This window comes from Dryobates pubescens, chromosome 19, assembly GCF_014839835.1.
Source record: "Dryobates pubescens isolate bDryPub1 chromosome 19, bDryPub1.pri, whole genome shotgun sequence".
Classification (NCBI taxonomy): domain Eukaryota; kingdom Metazoa; phylum Chordata; class Aves; order Piciformes; family Picidae; genus Dryobates; species Dryobates pubescens.
This window is the reverse complement of record NC_071630.1, coordinates 18715791-18735125: the sequence shown is the minus strand read 5'-3', so window position 1 is coordinate 18735125 and position 19335 is coordinate 18715791. Positions and strand designations below refer to the sequence as shown.

The 19335-nt window shown below is 45.0% G+C and overlaps 1 protein-coding gene across 1 annotated transcript in view; it reads right to left on the bottom strand.

Moving 5' to 3' along the window:
- Positions 1-17820, bottom strand: part of TENT4B (terminal nucleotidyltransferase 4B) — a 40555-nt gene extending 22735 nt beyond the window's left edge. The window contains exon 1 of the mRNA XM_054170158.1: positions 17116-17820. Coding sequence (XP_054026133.1) covers positions 17116-17660 — 545 coding nt within the window. The 5' untranslated portion in view covers positions 17661-17820. The remainder of the gene's footprint in view (positions 1-17115) is intronic.
- Positions 17821-19335: the final 1515 nt, after the last annotated feature.

Genomic DNA, 19335 nt, shown 5'->3' with positions numbered 1-19335 from the left:
CTGCATCATGAAAGGCACTAAACCAGCACTGCCTTATGGAAATACCAAGGTGTAGCAGAGACCTACTAAAACACAGGAGGAAGCAGCAGTGTGGCCAGCTCTTTTCAATTATTGAAACTTTCACTTCCATCTTTTCATTTTTATAGAACCTTTGCTTCATCCAGGATGAAAGCTACCTTGAAACTGATTCAAGTGATTTCTAATTAAGACTCCTAAACAAACTCTTTAGTCAAGAAGTAGCCTGAGAGACTCTATTCCTGTCAGGTAGAAGTGGGCATTTTTCTGTTTGTTCATAAATTGCAAGGTGTGCTTTGTCTTCACAAAATACATTCAGTCGCACCAGATGTTTTTTGACAGAAATCTGTCTTTTAAGAGGAGGGGAAAAAAATTCCTACTGAACTTTACAAATCAGATGCTTGAATTATTCCTACCAATAAGCAATACAACTACAGTTAGTTAGTCCTACAATAAGCAAGTACAACCCTGCAACTGACTCACTGGCTTTGAAACTCGTGCCATAGGCACACTCAGTCTTGCTCCATTTCTAAAGTGGTTTCAGCAAAACCATCCAATGCCGACTAGAAAGAGCATTTTGAGAAGTACTCTTCCCATTGATTTTGTTTAATCACACTGTATGTAAAAACAATCTAGCAAGCATCACTAACTGTGGAAAAAGGCTTCTGTTCCTTCCCTGGAAAGAATCTGCATATTATCCCTCATTCCCATCTCTGTAAGCAAGCGATATGCGAGTCTGCTGCTGCTTCTCTCCTGGGCAAGGAGTTGCCAAAATCACACATTTTTTGTAACAGAAGAGCGGGGAATGAAAAACCCAAACAAAAACACAAACCCAAGCAACCTACGAGGAGAACCTGCTACCTCAACTGAGTTGAAAGAAAAAGCACTAATAAAAGAACAAGATCAAGTAGGAGAGAAAATATTTTGTGCAGAAAAAACCATAAGTGGGAAGAACAGAGATGGGAGATAGCTGTTTCATTTCATAATGACAAAAAGGCTTCACCTCTAGCAATAACTAATTACCCTTAAACACACCAGTACTTCCCAACATCTCCTATAAAACACTACAAGGTTTTTGTTTTGCTTGCTTGTATTGGTCTGCTGGAACAGTTAGATATACAGAGCAGCTGTGCACTTTGCAACCTCATAATTTAAAATACACATTTCTAAAAGCCTTTGATTTTGAAGTGCAACCAAAAGCAGGCACTTCACACATCCCGTAATTACAACTGGAGGGATCTTTCCAAACAGCTAAAACCCAAGAATTAGTTAAAGGTATCTATTTCCTATAGTGAGGAATCAGTAATTCCTCAGCCTGCTGATTCCCCTTCCTCAAAAAGCTCTCACCCAAAAAAAGCCAAACATCACTTTCTAAGTTGTTTGGGTGGTTTTTTTATAAGAGCTTAAAAAGAAGTAGCAGTAACTATCACTATCAGTAGTTCAATTTATGTTAGCTGAATTTTCCCAGGAACAGTCATGTTTGGGTTTGTGTTTGGATTGTAACTAAAGCTACAGGCAACAAATCCCTGCAATGCTTGCAAGTCTGACCCCTTCTGAACCTGCACAATAGGTAGGAGATAGAGTTAAAAATCAAAAAGTGTACTAGATCAGTTCTGCAAGTATCACCAGTAGTGTTACCATCAAATCAGAACAGAAGCATACAGCAGGTCAGCTAACAAGCCCTTTCTGCCCATCTTCATAAAGCCAGGCTAGCAGGAGGGTTCTTTATACACCACTAGTATATTACTTGTGTTGTTAATATAGTAAATACTATCACATAAACAAACAATCCACATGCCAATAAATGACACCCCATGCTGTCTGGGCAGAGCCGAGACTAACACACTCCCTGCAGGCTGATGAGCCCTTCTGATGAATAACGTGTGCTCAGAAAAAGATCTCTGAAGACTCTGACTGAAGCTGAAAACTCACAGCACAGACCTTTCTCACTACATAAATGGCTCTGTGTGTGGCAAGTCACCCAACATGAAGCCAGGCAAGCCTCACCTGGGGCTTAAAACAGAGGTTTCTGACACAAGAGAGACAGAAAGTAAGTCCTCTACTTTCATACACACTGTGAGTTCTGCCTGGGAAATATTCTTCTTGTTTATGACTTGATAAATTATTTAACTTGAAAGATCCTAATGAAAGGAAGGAGAACAGTGCAATTATTAACTGTCTCCTTCCACCAGAGTTCATTCATACCAAATAAGCCCACACCAGTCGCTAAGCAGGAAGAGAGGCCCTACCGCCATCACAGGCTTATACTGCTCACATCAATACCAAATTAAAAAGCTGTTTAAAGTCCAAGTTTCTCCCAGCAGCCAGCACTGCTTACACACTTGTCCCTGCAGACCAGCCACACACACCTGAGAGTGCACAGTGCTAACTCCAGAAAGCCACCTCATGTCCACCTGTGCAGCAAGCCTGCTTTTTGACTGCTAAGTAAGCAGAAGGAACGAGACTAGAATGGGACAGTGAACCCAATTTACCTGTTTATCACACTATCAGAGCCAGCTTATCACTCATTTATGACTAGCTGCTGCACTTTGGTGACACTGCTACACTATTAAAAGCAGTTTGAATGTACTGCTGTCACATCCAGGCAAAATTCAAATCCCAGAAGCAGTTCTCCCTCTCACATCAAAATGCTCAAATGTGACTGGAATGGGTGCATTTTAAAGGAGGAGAAACAACAACCACACATACTATGCAAGGCACAAGAACATTTGAGCTAACTTTCTACTTTGTTATCTTTACAGTAAGGGTGTGCACAGTGAACTATGTTCAATTAAGCAAAGCAGTACTCACTTTCAGATTCATGATGCAGTACTGTGTTCCCTTAAAGGTATGTAAGAGAAACTATTTGTTCATATTCTCATTTGTTCTCTTGTGCTCTGATATTCCCACCTGCAAGGCAGGATGAACGAGTACCAGATAAACACCATGGGCCAAGAGCAGTTTTGCAAAGTCACCTGCCTCCTTTTGCTCTGCTATCACAGGGCTACAAAGCTACAAACTGTCAAAAAAAGGACAGATCACAGAAGAATGTTTCCTACAGTCACCTCAACCTAGCTAAAGAGACGCACACTCAACACCTTCTATGCTAGGAACTGGAAGAAACGCTTCCTCCTCCCAGCATAGGTGATCAGTCTCGTCCTTCAAAGTAGCTGGACAATCTGATCTCTGAGTAACCCTGAAGATAGAATCATGGGGTTTATCTTCTTTCTCCTGAAGATTCAGCTAGTACATCTGTCAGAAAACTACCAGTCTAGAAAACACTGCTCTGAAATGCTTTCCAATCTTAAAATTCAGAGACACAAATACATGCTGAAAGATGACTTCCACAAGATTTCATTCAACTACCTCAATTGCTTGGCTCTGCTTGGACATAAGGACAAAAGGATCAGCAAGTGGTGAAAAAAAGGGATTTCTAGTGGTTTGAGAGTTAAGGGCTCACAGCTGACTAATATGACATAAATGAATGCTGGAACCCAATCTAGGATGGGACTTCCCAAGCATGGCACACCTCCTCACACCATCCACGGGTTGTATTCATCAACACATTTGAGCACAGGATTCCAAAGAAAAGTATCAAATAGAGAGCAAGGGGCTGTGCAGAGCTCTCAGAATACCACTCAAGATTCATCCAACAGATTTACTGAAACCAATCCCTCAAAATAATTGCAGAAATAATTTGAGGTATTAAGGATATGTCTAGGGTACCAAGAAAGTGAGTAGAAGGTGCAGCAGTGGAGACCAGCTACTAGAGAAATGTAAGAGGGCTGCTGAGAGCTGTTGAATCAATAGCAGCTAGACAAATCATGTTCTAGCATGCCTGAAGCAGGTATGCTTCAGGGGAGCAAAGACTGAAGGGAACTGTTCCAGCATATAATGCTCAGTGACTTAATGCCTACAGGCAAATACCACATTATACAAGAAATGAGAAAGGAAGTTTGGTATTACATAGCTTTCTCTTTGCTCCAAGGTGCTGTTATGCCAGGAGTCGACACTGCTGTTTACTGCCCCTGAAACAATATCTTTTACCACCTCTATAAGCTCTGTCATATTTGACTGAAGTGTAACAAGAGCAGCTGCAGAAGATCAACAGTTAATTCAAATTCAGATAGATTTCAGCTAAGGAAACAAATGCAGCTGCTGTATAATTTAATTAGAAGACACCAACAAAAGCAAAACAGTACTGTCCTTTCTGCCTAATCTCATAAACTATCCCATAAAATGAAATCCAACAGCTTGGTAAGGCAAACTTCTCTTCCACCTGATGTGAAGAAGCTGCTTACCTCATAGAAACTAGCTCTTCAAGGCAAAAACGAACAGGAAAATTCTCCTGTGAGCAGCTGCCAAGTATGACTACTACAAGGAAAAATCTCCATGGACGCATGAGAGTAAGACACTGAGTACAAAGCAGAAGGCTAAAGAAATTGAAGATCTTCAAGCATAGGAATTGAATCACCCAACTAAAGAAAAGTGTGACATAACAAAGCAAAAATTAAATGAAGCATCAGCATTTTTTTGCAGCTCAGCTCAATAACCCAGAGCTGTGTGAGTTGCAGACCATTCCAATCAAGAGCGTTCCTTCCCCGCACTATTAAAGCTCCATACTTCAGCTGATGGTTTTGGGAAACATCCTGACCAGGAGAAGCTTCCGGAACATGAGAGAGAGAGACACACACACACCCCCACACCCATCCATTTTCACACAGTTTTCAAAGACAATACACATATTTTTTAGTTAAAAGCCAAAATCTCATTGAGAGAGAAGGGAGAAGAATGTAAATTTACATAAAGGAGGATGCTTTTTATAACAATTCCCGTGAAACACAAATCCAAAACTAGAACAAAAACCCTTCTGCTTTTTGTCACACACAAGACAGTATCAGTTGTTCCTAAAGTAACAGAGGAAGCAAATAGCTCTAAAATTAACACAGTGAGACAAAAACCTAGGAAGAAAGGTTATGTTATCACATTTTCTTAGTCTAGATCAATCACAACATAAAAAGTCAGGGAAGGTCAACAAGCTCTGATTAAGGACTCGCTATCTTCAGAGTACACATTAACACATAACAGTAAGATCATCTCCTTAATCATCAGGCTAGCCTTACTCATCAAACTACAGCAAGATATTCCTGCATGCTTTATTCAAGTAGTATTCTTGCTCTTAATTGTAGTATGACATGATATAAAGGGCTTATCTATACTTGTGACAGGTTAGTGCAAGTTCTTTCAGATTTTACTGGGTCCATAAACAAAGCAATTGTGAGAGCATGTGCCATTTTAAATGTGTGTACTCAAATCTACCTGAAAGTAAATCCACGCTGAGTGGTACAATGAGACAATGCTTCTAATCACCTACAGGTCTCTTCCTCTACTACTCTCATTTCTCTTATTTGGAAGTTCATCTAGAGGACTGACTTGCTTGCATTTTCCCATCACTATATCCCATTACTTGTAGAATCATAACACCATTTCCTCCATGCTGTCTTAGTAACATTTTCAATACAGTGTTAGCTATCTGCCCCCTTATACATCACATCACCAAGATGGACAAGTGGAAATGCAAAAATACTTTGATCTAAGCTTCTGCTACCATCATTTACATCACATCACCAAGATGGACAAGTGGAAATGCAAAAATACTTTGATCTAAGCTTCTGCTACCATCATTTACCAGAAAAAAAAATTCCTATAAAATGCAATGCAAAATAAATTGCAAGATATATGCAGTACAGTATGGTGACAGAGAAATTCACACCATAAAGCCTTCCCAAGCAATTGTAGGAAGACTATGCCTTTTGAGGTGCACACTGCTTTTGAATAATTCAGATGTTCTCATGCCACGGAGGACATTATGAGACTGCTGGAGAAGCTGATCTGGAATCTTAATTGTCACCACAGGAGGAAGGAAATTAACAGATGTTGCTGCTCTACCGGCAAAAGATCCTCAGACCCAGTCATGAAAGCAGTTCATCCTCACACCAAACGTGCTAGAACTGCCCTGGAGCAGCTGCCTCCTACCTGCACCCTACCCTCAGAGCAGCCATGGTACACAACCAGCTCGTGGGCTGTACTGCTCAGTCTTGCACAGATGTTGTAACACAGCTTTAAGGGTTAGAAAGGTAATCATCAGGGACAGCTAGTATCAAAAGACATATATTGAATGCAGCTATACTACTACATTAATTGCATGATTACTATAGGACACCTGAGTGTCACCAATACAAAGTTACTGAAAAGGCTCTAGAGATCTGTAGGTAAGGTTTTTATACGAACTTACAAACAAGAGTTGTGATGTCAATCCACATCTATCTCTTGCTCTGACATCATAAGTTCATAGTATTCCATTGGGGGAAAAAAAAACCCTGATGTGTTCATGTGTGTATTGATATATTCACAGAACACAAAATCCTATGTGGATTCTTAGAGTGCCAGGTTGGAAGGGACCTCAAGGATCATCTAGGCCAACCCTTCAGGGTAAGAATCTATGGTAGTGGAAAGTCACAAAATTATTAGAGTTCAAATTGCTCCTTCTGTAAAGCTCTTTCCAGCCTAGGAAAACAGTATGAAGCCTGCCCCCAGTTCACTAATTCTCTCTTTTTCTTGCTTAAGGAATACTATGTGTTTAGCCCAAATTTCAAGGCAAAAGGATAAAAAGCAATATTCAAACAGGACAGCTTTCTTGAGCACTTCATCCACAAAGATAATTCAAAATGGCCAACACTCCTAATTTAAGAAATCCCAGCATGTTTAATCAATGAGTTAGCATGTTGCAAGAGACCAGTACAGCTTGACCATCATGTCCCAAAAGGCAGCAGCTGAAACAGGACATGCTCTGCAGAGATGGGTAGTGCACTGTTCCTATGGTGGTAAACAAGGCTCCTGGGCCATAATCAGACAGGGGGCAGCAGGGCACCAACAACCCCTCTCCTCCAAGAACTGTCAAGGAAACCCTACAACACTTGTGTGGGGACAAGGTTGTGTAAGAGGGCAAGACCAGCCCCAAGGTATGCACCTGCCACCAGACAAATCCAGACAACTTATATGAAGACTTTAATACTTTCATCTTTCTCTCCTTTCTCTTTTCATAGAATCACAGAATTGTTAGGGCTGGAAGGGAGCTCAAGGATCATCTAGCTCCAACACCCCTGCCACAGGCAGGGACACCTCACACTAGATCAGGTTGCTCAGAGCCATGTCCATCCTGGCCTTAAGAACCTCCAGTGATGTGGTTTCCACCACCTCCCTTTCCAATTTCTTCTCCTTCTCTTACTTCACTGTTAAATGTTAAGCTTTTATCTGCATCCTTGTTAGGTGTTAAGCTACAAGAATCAGTCAAAATGCTGCAGGTAGAATTAGAAACAGAATGAGCTAAATGACAACAGGCGGAGGAAACTGGAAAAGAAAGGCAACAAAAAGCCTCCACAGAAATTAGGGGGAAGCTTACACTTTTGGGGAAATGTTTGCAAACTTTAATTAGCTTGGGCAGCTTGTGCCATCTCAGCAATTTAACTGCATTCTCATTGCCTTTAACCATCAAAAAGTATTTGCATCCGTATCACTGAAGCCTCTCCATGTATCTTTCCTTAACTAACAAAGTATCTTTCAAAACCAGTCAAAACCAATGAACATGGTTCAGAACCTGGCAAACTAGGTGATGATCTAACTTGAGACCACATGAGGAAAGGAATTATAAAGTTCAAAGTTCAATCCTGAAAGCTTGAAGACCATACCTCTAAGCTGAAAGACCCCTGCCCAAAAGAAACCCCTCACCTTCTGAGCGTGCATAGAGAATTTAAGAGACGCTACACCTTTTAATGGGAACCAAGTAAGAAAGCCACCAATTGCTGGTTAGTTGACATGAGGTGGAACTTGTACATTTCACTGTGTAAGTGTCCTCCACGAAATTCAGCTGATGTGGTGGCTTGTGGGAGGGCCCGTAACACCCACCCAAGCTTGCACAACTCTGTAATAAAGCAATGCCTGCTTGTTAATGCAAAAGCCAGCAGTAACAAGTCTGACTTGAGATTACAGCTAGCAGAGTATGACAAGGATTTATACAGTGAATCTGTTTTTTTCTAGCCCTTCCAAAGACAACCCTGTTTGTTGGGAAATTGATCCCCAGCACCCCTTTAAGGAATTACGGGTGACTTCCTGTCTGACCTGAAGTTAAGACCTCTCAACCAAACAAGGGCTGAGCAGAGGGGTGATGGGGACAATGTTACACTGAACATTACTGCCAAACATACCTTATAATGCAGCTAAGTTACAAAAATTGCAAGAGACATACAGTAGACATGCTATGGAAACCAAGACAGAGCATGTCTGAAGACTTTCTCTGACTGGGGGAGACAGAATAAAGTTATCAGAGGAAGAAGCCCAAAGATACGGGGGTCCAGAGATACTCTTCACTGTGGATAATCCAATGGAACTCCAGTCCTTGACTCAGAGGACAGCGTATTAAGTGGGACTATCAGACCCAGTCGAAGGAGGAGATCAGATTGCCATTTCAAGTTGAGTCAGCTTACAGAGGACACAAAAAGCAGCTTGTCTCCAACTTAGGCATGACAGACACCTTGATGTTGATTAATCCTCACCCATGTTGTTAATTGAGAACCCTCATAAGATAACTCTTCTGATTAGAAGGCTTCCCAGTTCCCTAAGTATGCACGTGATACAACTTCAGGGCCGGCTGAAGGCAACTTTAGCAGAGGGGCCACGCTTACCTGGGGAGAAGTTGCCCAGGAGTTAAATTATGGCCAATGTGTACACTTTGTTAGTAAGGATGTTGCATGGTAGTCTGCAGAACCAAAATAGCAGGATATCCTCTCAACCAGGCAAAAACAAAGGAGGTGGGGGACAGAGAAATCAGCTATGGAAAGAAGGATTAAGTAAAAGGGTCCCTCAAAAACTAATGGATGGTTCGGCCCTTCCAAATTTACAATTGTGAGCAAAAATGGGGAAACCCACAAGCAAAAATTCTTCCAATGAAAGAAGGTGGCCCCCTGAGTCCCAGCTCAGAAAGCTGCCATTCCTATGGCACCCCTGGAGGAAATCACTAATTCCCCAAAAGCGGGAAAGCCCTTCTGCCATCCCCAGGAAGCGAGCCTGGAGGCGGGTGGTAGGTTTCCATTAGAAGCGTCAGAGGAAACAACCAGGGCACCTTTTTAGTAGCCTTTTCCCTGGGTCCATTCAAGACTCCAGCCACCTTTCTGCAGACACAGGAGCCCAGGTGTCAGCATTAAACACTGACACAGCAAGCCAAGGAGGGACAGTGCCTGATGAAACGCGCTTTTGGGTTACCCATGTATTCGGAAATTCCAAACCTCAACCCACAGCCCGAGTGCAATGCTGGTTGCCAGGGGATACCACTCCCACTGTAACCACAATGATAATAATAGGTGTTCTTCTTGCCAACATTCTGGGATTAGATTTATTGAGGAGGAAAGCCTGGGTAGATTCTAGAGGGAGAGAGGGGAAATTCAGCTCCCCAGCAGTTCTGATGAGGTTTTTGCAAACTGCCCCCATCCAAAACCGTAAACACAAAACCCAGCACTGAAGGAAGCGATCACTCCAGTGACAGAAGATCTACAAGCAGCTCGAGTGATCGTACAGACCCACTCCCCATACAACTCCCCTGCACGGAAGCCAAAGGGGAAGTGGCAACTGACCATAGATTACAGACATCTAAACACTAATACTGCTCCTTTAACTGCAGCCATGTAACCACCCATCTAGAAAACTTGGGCCTCCAAATCCCAACTGAAAAGGTACAATTCCCTTTCCCTGAAGCAAAATTCCTAGGAATATGATAAAAAGGAGGGATGATACAAATTGCCCCTGAAGTTTTAACTGGTTTACAATAGGTAAAAGTCCCCGGGAATAAAAAGGAGTTGTGGCTTGCTTTAGGCCTGCTGGTGCTCTGGAAAGAGCATGGCACAGACTTTTCTACTACAGCCCATCTGCTGTACGACCTAACTCAGGAAAGGGCTGTCTGGGACTGGACTCCAGCTCATGAGGATGCCTTAAAGACACTGATCTTTGAGGCAAGGACATACGAAGCTCTAGGCCACATTCACCCAAAGGAAGAAAATGGTATGCTCAGCTAGAACATTATTCTCACATTTACCAGATAGAGGAAGTAGTTCCAAAGATGCTCTAGATACAAGCAAAGCCTTACACCCTGAGTGAAGTGCACTCACTCTTACATTCATAGAATGGTTTGGGTTGGAAATGACCTCGAAGATCATTTAGTTCTACCCCCCCTGGCACTGGCAGGGACACCTTCCACTACAACAGAGGGCCTTGCGTATACAGGTATCAGCAGACGTGTTTTGGGAGAGCCCATACTCCTGCAATTTGCTTTGCTCTAATGCCTGAGGTGAATGTATGTCTGTTTCTGCTTAAAGCCATTTTCTTGAAGTTTGTAATTGCAGTTGAAGATGTTTTGATATGTTTAAACACTAGGCCTTTATAACAAAGATTATCACTTCTGTAAATCTTGGTCAGATAGGGTATTCTGGGGGGCTCTCCTCCTCCTCACCACTCTTGGCAGGGGAGAGGAAGACAAATCCCCAAATACTGCATGGGAGTTAATCCAGGCAGTTTTTAGAATTTGGAATGTGATGGATCAAGGCATGTGCACTACCTTACCTGGCTCTGCAGCTCAGGGATTTAAATTTGTGATGATTAGCCCAAATCTCACATGTATTTTGAAAAACAAAATAAAAATTAAACAACACATCACCTAACCCAGGAGTGGGAACAGCATGACAGGCTCTGGTTCTTGATGGAAAGGTAATGTGATGTGGAATGAACATACACAGGTCCTGTGTCAACTCCTGAGCAATTAGTTTTAGAAAAAAAATATGAAATCAAACAGGCTATCCATCTTTGAGCAGTGATTCTGAAAACATGAACCTGAGAAATGTTCTCTCTATTCCGTGTACCACAGCACCATGGTGGTGCCTGTCACCTGAGAGCGGCTACTTAAGCATGACTACACTGTCCAGTGGAACGTAGGCTGTTTAACCCCAGGCACCACCACCTGGCATTTGACTTCCAACTCCCCACAGGAGAGGAAATCCACTGGGAAGTTAAAGGGTCACATTGCTCATCTAGACCAACTAAATTCTCCAATGGTGAAATATTATGTTGGAAGGGAAACACAGGAAAATGCAGGAGTGCCTCTGTTCAAAACACAGAAATCTGGGGATCATCTTTGTTGAATTGTACTTGTGTTGGAAACTGTTTTACTGGGGCAAGTGATCCCCTAGCAACCAGGTGCATCCTGGAGTTTAGAACTTTTATTCAAGGTATGTGAACCTGTTGGGGCCATCCTAACTACAGCTACCAAATCAGAGATAATCGACCCTTTAAAAACCTGAACGTGTCACTACACTGTGGCATCTCATGGTTACACCTGGATTAGACAATGGAAAGTTTGGAACAAGGAGGGGACAAGACAGGACAGCCCTCTGAATGACCCTTATATGTGCTCTCAGGCCAAACACCCTGCTCCACAGGGAACGATATGGACATGTTTGAGCAGGAAATTGTACTCCCAATTGGACGTGTGGAACGGATGGATTGCAATGTGCCTTTGGTTTCCCTTCTGTGTGTCCCTCTTGCCTACTTAACTTCGCTTCCTGGAGCCACAGGACGCAGAGAGGACTTTAAGGTTCAGTTGATGCAAGGAGAAGCTACTGCCAGAGAGTGAATATTGAATTATTACACGTTTGGGCAAATTTTTGGATTAAAAATGGAGGCCTTTTTTTGCACCAAGTCTTTTCTGAAGTTTTGCAAATTCCAATTTTAAGTAAGCAAACAGAAACTTCCCAGGAACAAAGTATAACAGCAAGATGGTTAAAAAGGGGCAGGGGGGGAAGGAGAGAATAAAGCAACAGTACACTTTCATGACACAAGGTGTGTTCCCCTAGAACCAACAATATGATCTCAGGCTTCCTATAATTAACTTTATACTAACAGTTTGCCAATTAAACAATTAGAGCTGCAATCCCAACAGACTTTAAGATAATACACATGAAGATTCAGGATGAGCAGATCCTCTTTTCTCTAATGCATACTGGTAAAGAAAGTGCAGATTGGCTCTTAGAAACCAGCAAGTGCTCAAGATAGTAAGTAATAGGAAAAATATGTCGTTCTATCTACCAAAAAAAGTCTGCCATACTTCCTTTCCTTATATAGCCACTCAAGGTAAATAAGTGTTCAAGTCTCAAACTGAAGAACTGGAAGAACCAAGAGTTACACGCTGCTTCTTTGCACGTGTAGAAACCAGAAAGCTTCTGAAGTCCTCCTTAAATTGTTTGAACAAAGCATGCCAAAATATTGGCACCATTCCACAACTCTTCCAGCTCAAACAATACTGTTATATAATATTTATAGTATAGTTCCTAAAGGTTTCCTCAGATTGCCTTTAGTCCAACATCTTAATCCCCTAGTGAACTTGTTTCTCTCTCCCAACTCCTCCAAAAGAAGTAATTCTTCCCACAGGACGCTGTCAGGAAATAGCTGATTGCACTTCCATGAAGCCCAGGTGACCGCCTTTGAGAGCTGCACAAGCTGGCAGAAAGGCTACTGCCAGAACTGTGCTGTGCCATGACTCAGGATGAGACCAAGAGCAACAGCAGGTCCTACCAGATGGATACAAGAAAGATTTGTACTCAAGTCACATTCTTGCACTTCTACCTTACAGCTTACCTTACAGCAGCTACAGAGTGAGGAGAGTACTGTTCTAAGAGGCTTTTTCAGGAAGCAAGCAGATTTATGCCTCTGAATTTTTCCTGAATAATTCAGTTTTACATGATGCATACAGTGAATTCAACTGCAACCTACATTTTAATGTGCATCTTCATTAAGTCCAAAATCTACTCTAATAGAAGATGTAAGTCATGCACACACTTCATTGCTATTTCACCAAAATCAGGTTTGTGCACAAAAGCATGTTTCACTTGTGTGAAGCATTTGTATGTATTAAGAAATGCCAACAGCAAACCAAGCACCACCCATTCATTTGATTTAAGTGCTTAAGAGTGAAGGCTGAAAAACACCACCATTAATGAGGATTTTATCAGATTTCACTAAGGCACTCAGCCTGGCTAGATGCTTTGCTGCAGGTACACACACTTGCTCTGCTCACACTATACATAGCTCTTTCTGTTAATGCTCCAACACAGAAATCATTCTAGTGTGGCTGACACTAGGCAAGAGCTTGAGCAAATAGGAGCTAGAGACAGAGAGTAGCTATCTCAAGCAGCCAGTTGTGTTACTGTAGCTACATGCCCTCTGGTCAGCTCAAAGCCTGCAGAGAATGAGCTTGTGCCTGCCTTAACACACTGAGCTTCTTTCAAAAAGAGATTAAAAGCTGACAAACTTCATGTGAAAAAAAAAAAAAACCATAGAATTTGTGTGGCAAAGATGTATAGCCTTATGCTATGTTCTTTCTAAAGTAGCTATGATTTTATTTCATGGTATCCTCTGTAATCCTGGAGAACATGCTGAGAACCCGTACATCAAATAAACCAAAGCCTGCTCAATAATGTGCCACCCACCAGCCCGTGAGTCTGTGCACCTCTGTGTGCACAGCCCTCCTCTGGGGTCACAGGACTCTGTTTTTCATGCTAAGTCTCTATCAGTACTTCAGCACAAGCTCAGTATTTCAAAATACACTATTTTCTGTCTAACCCAGGTTCCTCCTCGGGAGTACACACGACAGATTTTCCTCCTTCAACTCACACATTAATTGGGTTCTTGCCTTTGGCTGCAGATTCCTGTGAATATTAACCAGCTCCCTAGAGCCCCAAAATCCACAGCTTCTACCCAGGAACCAAGTATGAACTGGACTCTTTCCTTTGGCACAAAAATCACAGAAACCCTCAAGAAGACAGGCCAAATTTACCTGCAAGTCTTTGGTTTTGGGGTTTGTTATGCTTAAGACTGCAGGTTTAAGCACTTCTTGTGTCAGCTTTTAGCTAAACTCAATCTAGACTTGGTGAAAACAACAAAACAGTATCCCAAATACTTTTTCTTTCTTTTGAGTTGTGGCACTATTAACAATATTTACTGCTGCCTTTAAGATGCACACAGAGAATTCCTTCCAAAATCCAAACCCATGCATCATTCCACATTCTTGAGTTTTGCTACTAAGCACTAAAGTTTTAGACAGCTAGCCACTTGCTGCTATGTATTCACATAAACTGTTCAACTAGCTAAAAATTACTGGATTGTTTTCTCCAGCCAGCTGATCACTGATCAGTATAATTGCGTATTCAGAGCTGGTTTTGCACAGCTATGCACACAAGTGACATCCTTGCACTGGAAATATGAATGCCACAAGCCAGTTTTCAACTGACAGCAAGACAGCAATCTTTCTGAAAGTAAGATGGTTCCACAACACTGTGACATTCAAAAGGCTCAAAATTTGAAGTGCTTAACTGAACAAAATCACAGGATAGTACACAGAAAGTAGTGTTAAGAGCCTTTACTACTCTTTCACAATTTGCATTGAAACCATTAGGGAAGAAGAAGGTACTTGTTAACACAGAAGCAGGGCTGTTAAATAGAGCAGTAGGTAACTTTTTTCCCTAATAATTGTCAGAATTAGTCAACACCTATTTGGGAATTAAAATACTAACTTTAGCAACAACTTCCCTATCTGTCCAGCATCTCAACATCCAAGACAGATGCCTTACAACAGTTATTAACAAAGTCATATGGGGGAATGATGGCAGCAGCTCAGCACTCACCACAAGCAGGCTTCACCCGGACTAGCCGACAGCCTGTCAGTTCCCACTCAGCCTTCACAAGATCTTGGTATTTTCTATGCTGTCCTAATATGCATCAGCTCCTTTCAGACACTGTTTCCACAAATTTTCATTTAAGATTTGTTAGCCAGCTACCTCTAAATACCTTTGGAATAAGCAGCTTTCTAGAAGCAAACACCATTCACTTCCATAGTTCAGGAAAAGAAATGCAGGGGTATAGCTTAGAGACACTATTTTACTCTGCTTTAAACAAAATGCCACATGCCACAGACTAGAGAGTCAAGCCAAATGTAGACCAACATAGTCATGCACTTTTTGATACTCCTAAAAAAAAAAAAGTCCTCAATATACTTCCATTTGGAGTTTGAAACCAATTCAATGGAAATTCTACTCTAGCAACAGACATCATCTTGAATACTATGTTACAGTTGCTACTATTATTAATCCCTTGCTGAAGCTCACCCTTTTCCCTTTCCCTGTATCTTCAATACAGGGAAAAGCTTTATGGACTTCAGAGAGAGAAAGAAAGGCACTTCTAAAAATGTTCCTCAACCTTCACATAAATAAATTACAAGCTAGAAAATAAACAGAGTTCAAAAACTAACTTAACAAAAATTCGATACATGTTATGTTTTGCAGACATTACTTTAAAGCTGGGTGAAGAAAGTTATGGAAGGTTCCAAGGTATCGTGACTACAGAACTTAAAATAGCACACTTCTGCAGTGTCGTTTTATCACGTATTATACCCCCAGCAGTAAAGATAACTTAAGAGCCGGCAAGAAAATAGAGAGCCAGAGGTGTTAGGAGTTTTGTTTTCCAAGGTGACCAACAAACTTGAATACTCATTTTGACAAATCTTGCAGAATACTGAATTCGGAAGGCAAAGAGGTCAACACTCTCCAGTGGAAGGGGGCTGAAGGACCCTTGGGTCTAACTTGGGCTCACAAAAGCATCCAAATCACTACTGATTGCTAAGATAAGCTCTTCTGGACCTTCAACTGTCTGCCATCTGCACCTTTAAACCAACCCAGAGTGTTTTCACAGGAGCAGCACTGGAAAGGATATTACACCTGCATACACCACAACAAAAATCCAGATTTAACAAGTCAAATGCACATCAGTATGCTCTTGCTGCAGGAAGGAAGAGGTATGCTATAGGTCACAGCAAAGCATGAACTTTAAAAAAACAAAAAAGCCATAGAAGTTACCAAATGGCTTTTATCCAGTGCATCACTCCTATCAAAAGCCATGCTGATGTTTAAAAAGAGGAAGAAGAGCTCAAAACAGTTTCCAGGTAAACAGAAGACGCATGTTTGCCTGCCCTCAATCTCTGTGGGCTCGTGCCATGTCAACTGATGAGACCTCAGCCAACACAAAACCATTATGGACAAAACACCCCCATCAGCACATGCATTCCACCATTCTTAAATAACATTAACAATCCCACGCTGAAATCCATAGCACCTACATACATGTACGCACCTTTATTTCTAAGAGTGCAGCCAGCACACGTGGAAATCACACTCTCTGTGTAATTGCCAAGTCTACGCACTTTGTTTTTACAGCAGGTTATTATTCTTTTCCGATTATAGTTCTACTATGCATTCATTCCACGTGTAGCACGAAGCTTTAGAAGAGTTCCCGACGATGGCTGCGAACGGCAGGCGTGCAGGACAGCTGCCAGCCTGCTGCACTTATTCCCACCCCCAACTCGGCAACCCGAGCTACAGCCGAGTGCAGCGCCTCATCCCGCCCCGCAACACGTGTATGGCAGCAACGGCATGGGACATAGCCCTAGCACGGGCAAGACGAGCAGCGGTGTGACAGCGGCACCCGTGTCTGAGGCGTGCAACACGCCCCACGTGTACACGCGGTGACAGCTGAAGCACCTACGAAGAGCGCCCGGTCCTCGCGGACAAGCGTGCCCGCACTGTTAGCAAGCAGGCCCGGAGGACGCCGCCGCAGGCTGGTCGGCCGACGGGAACAGCGGGGAGGGCGGCGCGCCGGGCACTGACAGCCGGAGCAGCAGTGCTCTGGGGACCCGCCCCGCCGCGCCTCAGGTGTCGCGGCCCAACGTTCTCCGCCACCACCGCACCTCAGCGGCCACCCCGTGCGCGGCACCGCGCCGCTCCGCCACAGCTGTCCGGCCCCAGCGTGCGGCCGCGCTCCCCGGGCTGCCCCCGGGGCGGGGAGGCCCGTGGCCCCCGCCTCCTCCGAAGGCCGGGCCGAGACCAGGCCTGACGCTGGCCACTGCCCGGCGCCCCCTCATCCGCCCTCCGGCCCAGCTCCATAGCCGCTCACCCCACGACGCCTTGGCTGTAGTTCCTCTTCTTCCAGGGGGTGCCGGTGTAGAGCGGCTCTACCAGGCCAGCCTGGGCCCGAGCGGCTGGCTCGTCCCCCAGGGCGGGGGCCCGGCTCTGCCCGGGGGGGCCCAGCAGGAGGCTGTAGTTGAGCCCAAAGGTGCTGGCCTTGTTGTCGCGCTTCCTCTTGTTGCTGGCGGCCGCCGCGGCGGCGGCAGGCAGCCCCCCTCCCCGTGCGGGCCGGGCCCAGGCGGCGGCCCCCGGGGGCGGCGAGGCCTGGTGGTGGCTGCGGTTGTGCTGGTTGTTGGCGCTCTCAAGCGGCAGGAAGTCGGGCTGGGGGTCGGCGCGGGGGGCGCGGTACATGCCGGGCGGGGAGGCCGAGCCGGCCCCGGCGGGGGCGCTCTGCTGCTGCTGTTCCTGCTGCTGCTGCTGCTGTTGCTGGAAGTAGAGGTTGCGGACCCCCTGCGTGGTCTCCCAGATCTGCATCCACAGGCGGTTCGAGGGGCCGAGCTGCTCTGGCTGGAACCAGGCGATCCGGGGATCCATCAAACGGGGACCCAACCCCGGCTGCCTCCGCTCCCCGCGCCGCGCCGGCCGCCGACGCCGAGACCCTGTCACCGGGTCCCAGCGTTAATGGCGGCTCCTATGGAAGGGCAGCTCCGCGCCTGCCTGCTCGCTGCCGTCGCTCTACAGCCCCCGCCCCTCCTGGCGAGCGCGGCAAGGCGGGGCCCCGGCTGGGCCGCCGGCACTCGGGTTGCGCGCAGCGAAGCTTGGGGGGGGGGGGAAGGGGGGCGGCGGCCGGGCCGGGCGGCGCCCCTGGAGGGCCCCGGCCTCTCCCCGGGCCTGCCACCCAGCAGGCACCCCCGACCTGGACCCCGCCTGCCCTGACGCTTCTGCCGCCGCGCCGGCCCCTGGGATGCAGAGCCCCGAGAGCGGGCGGCTGTCGCGCGAGAGAGGTGGCCTCTTTCGCGGCAGAACCGGCCTGGCTCGGGCAGCACGGCCCTCGGCGCGACGCAGGCTGCCGGTAGACGCACCGGCTCCGCGCACCCGGCCTGCGAGGCAGCGGCTGGGAGGGGCTGCGCAAGGGAACAGAGCCCTAGCCCCGGCCCCCCAGCCTCTCCAGCGGCAGGTGCAGCCAGGGTCGGCCAGGGGCCGCGGGTAGAGGCTCCGATGCGCGGCCGGGAGTAGCACCGCCAGCGGAGGAACGCTGGACTGGAGTGGCAGCAGGGCGGCCGCAGGGCCCGACCCCGCTGCGGGGATGTTGCTGCAATCAAGCCGTAAGGCTGGTGGCAGTGTATGTTAGATAAGGGCGTCGAGCATAGCAGAGGCTCTGCGGTCGTGTTACCCTCCCGTACACTGTCAGCTGCCACTGCGTTCCCCTAAAACTGTTTGTGGGATGGTTACAGGTACTTCTGAGTCTTCCTGCCTTTTAGTCAACTCCCAAAGAGAAGAAAAGATAGCGGCGGTGCCATCCTTATATAGCTGACACTTCTGCAGCTGGAAAAACTCATTACATCTAGAACACAGCAAACAGCAACAAGTTAGTAGTACAAATTGTGCTCAGATTGAGGTTTATTTTGTGTTTTAATACTATAGCCTTGAAACATCTTTTAGATCTGCTAAAAAGTTTCCAGCATAGAGTTTCAGAACCCCTAAGAGAGGATTTCTCTTTAGGAAGATGAAGGCAAAGGTTTTGGAATTAAAAACTGAATTTCAATTCCAAGTACTCCACGAGGGGAACAATTTGTAAAGAAGTTTTACTATCACTTCTTGATGACAACCAAACACTAAAGTTCTGGCTTCTCCCTGCCATCCCAGAGCAGGAATTTTTGTCCTCAGGCCTCCTTTGTTCTGTCACAGGGTGCCTCACGTGCATCATCCAGAAGAAAACTACAGCAAGAAAGCATGCTGAAATTTGGAGTTTGCATTGACAGGATCGATTCCTTTATGAATTAGGATCTATACCTGAAACTGCCACCAAAAGTCAAGTAGGGAACTGGTGTGTATTAAGCACAGCTTGGAATTGGAGAAAAATTGCCCCGAATAACCCTATTTTCCAAAACTCACATTCTTTAGCTATTCTGAGAATTACAAACACACCAGAAAAAAAAGGAAATACGCTGATGTTCCTTTTACATCAAAGATGTACATTAAAAGGTTTCAGTTCATAAACTTTTAAACAGAAAATTGACCATACATCATTAGAATTTTATGCTATCTT